Raw genomic sequence first — 1,106 nt, 5'->3', positions numbered from 1 at the left:
AGGCTCAAGGACGTCACCACGAACGCCACCGACGGGAAGACGCCGAGCGCGCGCGGAGGTCACCGTGCATGGCGACCTCTCGTCCTGTGCGCCGGACAGCTTTCTCCGGTCGCTCTGAGCGGCGCCACCGGCGACGCGGGCTCGGCCGCGGAAGCGTGAGCCTCCCGGCCCAGCTGTACGAGAAGCTCTCGCTTATCAAGCGGCAGTTCGCCATCTGCCTCCCGAGCACCGCCGCCGCGCCCGGCGTGGCGTTCTTCGGGAGCGGCCCGTACGGGCTCATGCCGTCGACGCAGTTCGACGCGGGTGCCGCCCTCTCCTACACCGACCTGGTGCACGACCCGCGGCGGCCTTCCGCGTACGGCATCCGGCTGCGCGGCATCGCCGTGAACCAGGAGGCGGTGCCGCTCCCCGCCGGCGCGCTGGGCCGCGGCGGCGGCGTCACCCTCGACGCGGCGCTGCCCTACACCGTCCTGCGGTGCGACGTGTACCGCCCGTTCGTGGACGCGTTCCGGAGGGCCACGGCGCTGGTCCCTCGCGCGCCGAGCGTGCCGCCGTTAGAGCTGTGCTTCAACAGCAGCGCTCTCGGGTTCACGCGGGTCGGGTACGCGGTGGCGCCGGTGGACCTGATGATGGCAGCGCGCGGGTGTGGGAACTGGACGGTGTTCGGTGCCAACTCGTTGGTGCAGGTGGCGCCCGGCGTGGCGTGCCTGGCGTTCTTCGACGGCGGGTGGGCGGCGCCGAGCGCAGTGGCCGCCGGCGGGTTCCAGATGGGGAACAACTTCTTCTTGCTGTTCGACGAGGCCGCGTCAAGGCTCGGGTTCAGCGGCACCCTGCTGTTCATGAGGACCACCTGCGGCAACTTCAACTTCTCGACAAGCTAACCACTACTAGCTCTTGCGTGAATTTTTTACCGTTAAATGCAACTTTTTACCGTTGTGAGGTTTGAATAAGACGTGGCACTGTTAACTGTTTGTGAGTGCATTTCACCGAACATTTTGAGATTAGGTCTTGTTTAGGCCTTGTTTAGTTGCCCAACTTGGGTGCACCCAAATTACTGTAGCAACACTGTAGCGTTTCGTTTGTATTTGTGAATTATTGTCCAAATA

At 64.6% G+C, this 1,106-nt stretch overlaps 1 protein-coding gene across 1 annotated transcript; it reads left to right on the top strand.

The window, feature by feature from the left end:
* Positions 1–68: 68 nt before the first annotated feature.
* Positions 69–881, top strand: LOC101764100 (aspartyl protease 25-like). The gene has a single exon (XM_022826753.1). It carries the CDS (start codon positions 69–71, stop codon positions 879–881), a length of 813 nt encoding a protein of 270 aa, XP_022682488.1.
* Positions 882–1,106: the final 225 nt, after the last annotated feature.

Source organism: Setaria italica, chromosome V, assembly GCF_000263155.2.
Source record: "Setaria italica strain Yugu1 chromosome V, Setaria_italica_v2.0, whole genome shotgun sequence".
NCBI lineage: Eukaryota > Viridiplantae > Streptophyta > Magnoliopsida > Poales > Poaceae > Setaria > Setaria italica.
The sequence above is the reverse complement of the archived record's forward strand: the minus strand, read 5'-3'. Positions and strand labels throughout refer to the sequence as shown.